This window comes from Saprolegnia parasitica (genome assembly GCF_000151545.1).
Source record: "Saprolegnia parasitica CBS 223.65 unplaced genomic scaffold supercont2.1061, whole genome shotgun sequence".
Lineage (NCBI taxonomy): Eukaryota > Oomycota > Saprolegniomycetes > Saprolegniales > Saprolegniaceae > Saprolegnia > Saprolegnia parasitica.
The window spans coordinates 1-1,237 of NW_012157455.1; the positions used below are offsets into that span (position 1 = coordinate 1).

General features: G+C 58.1%; 1 protein-coding gene across 1 annotated transcript; it reads right to left on the bottom strand.

The window, feature by feature from the left end:
• Positions 1–8: 8 nt before the first annotated feature.
• On the bottom strand, positions 9–285 carry SPRG_18229 (hypothetical protein; the record flags this gene model as incomplete). Its single annotated transcript, XM_012357667.1, has 1 exon — positions 9–285. A coding segment is annotated over one exon (277 nt), but the record flags the coding sequence as incomplete, so codon positions are not given.
• Positions 286–1,237: the final 952 nt, after the last annotated feature.

Genomic DNA, 1,237 nt, shown 5'->3' on the forward strand with positions numbered 1-1,237 from the left:
CGCTCGACGACGGCGCGGTCGTCAGCATCTTGTTGAGCGACGGCGCGTTGAGGAGCGGCTGCTTGGTAAAGTAGTCTTGGAGCCGCTGGATGAACTTCATTTGCTCCATGAGCGTCTTGCGCAGAAACTCGTTTTCTTGGTCGACGCGCGCGCGAATTTCAGCGTGCTGCTCCGCTTCCTGCTTCCAGCCCGTCTCCGTGTCGTGCTCGAGGCAGCGATCGAGAAGGGATAGAGCAAGACGCATTTCCAGTTCGTGCACCGTACGCATGACCCTGTGCCTCTCGCCTATGACAGTATGGATGAGATAGAGTGGTGTGGTCAGGACCGCACGTATCAACTCGGCCTCGAGCATGTCGGTACGTGCAGGTGGGACCGTGGGCTCGAGCGTGTCCGTGGGCACGGGCACCACGGTGGCCTCGGGCGCGATGGTAGCCGCGTCCTCGTTGTTTCGTTGATATCGCAGAAGAACGATGGGCGCTAGTCGCTCCGGGACATCGTGCGTATGGTCTACGCACTCGACACCGAGGTAGTATTGACCTTGGACGATGTCGCACTTGACGCCGGCAGGACAATCTGGAGCGGATGCGTATCGTTGCTTGTTGGCTCCTCGGCTGCACTTGAGGTACCGCGTGCTGTTTATGACTAAGGACAATGGGGCTGCGAGCGCATTGAACTGACGGAGCGCCGTTTGGAACTCTTCCTTGGATAGAAACTTGTTTCCGAATGCCTCGACGAAGCTGGGCCCGCGGTGCATCGTGGGCGATGGCGCGGGTGCTGCAAGCAAATACTGCTGCCACGACTGATTCGTAGAGCGCAGGAAATTGTTGAACAAGTCGACCGCTGCATCGTGTTGGCCTTGGGCGCCTTGGGACAGCGACATGCTGTGCTTTGGCATCGGGTCGCCCTATTGAGGCCGTGGTCATGTTAGAGGTATGCATGAAGCTGAAGACGAGGAACCTTGTCGCCGCGGGTGTCATCGGCCTTATTGTCGTCGCGATGGTTGTGGAGCTCCGTCTTGCTCTCGCTCGTGTTGCTGCGACTCTTGAGAGCACTCCGTGAATCGTTGTAAAATACAGGTTCCGACAGTACCCCGTCATCGGTTTTTGAATTCTTCCGCTTTGGCGCGACCTCCTCCAGCTGGGTAGGGGCCATCGTTCGCTTTGCTACGACCTTTTCTTGTTTGGTAGGGGCCGGCGACGCAGCGACTGGTTCTTGCTGGGGCACAGAAAATGCCTTG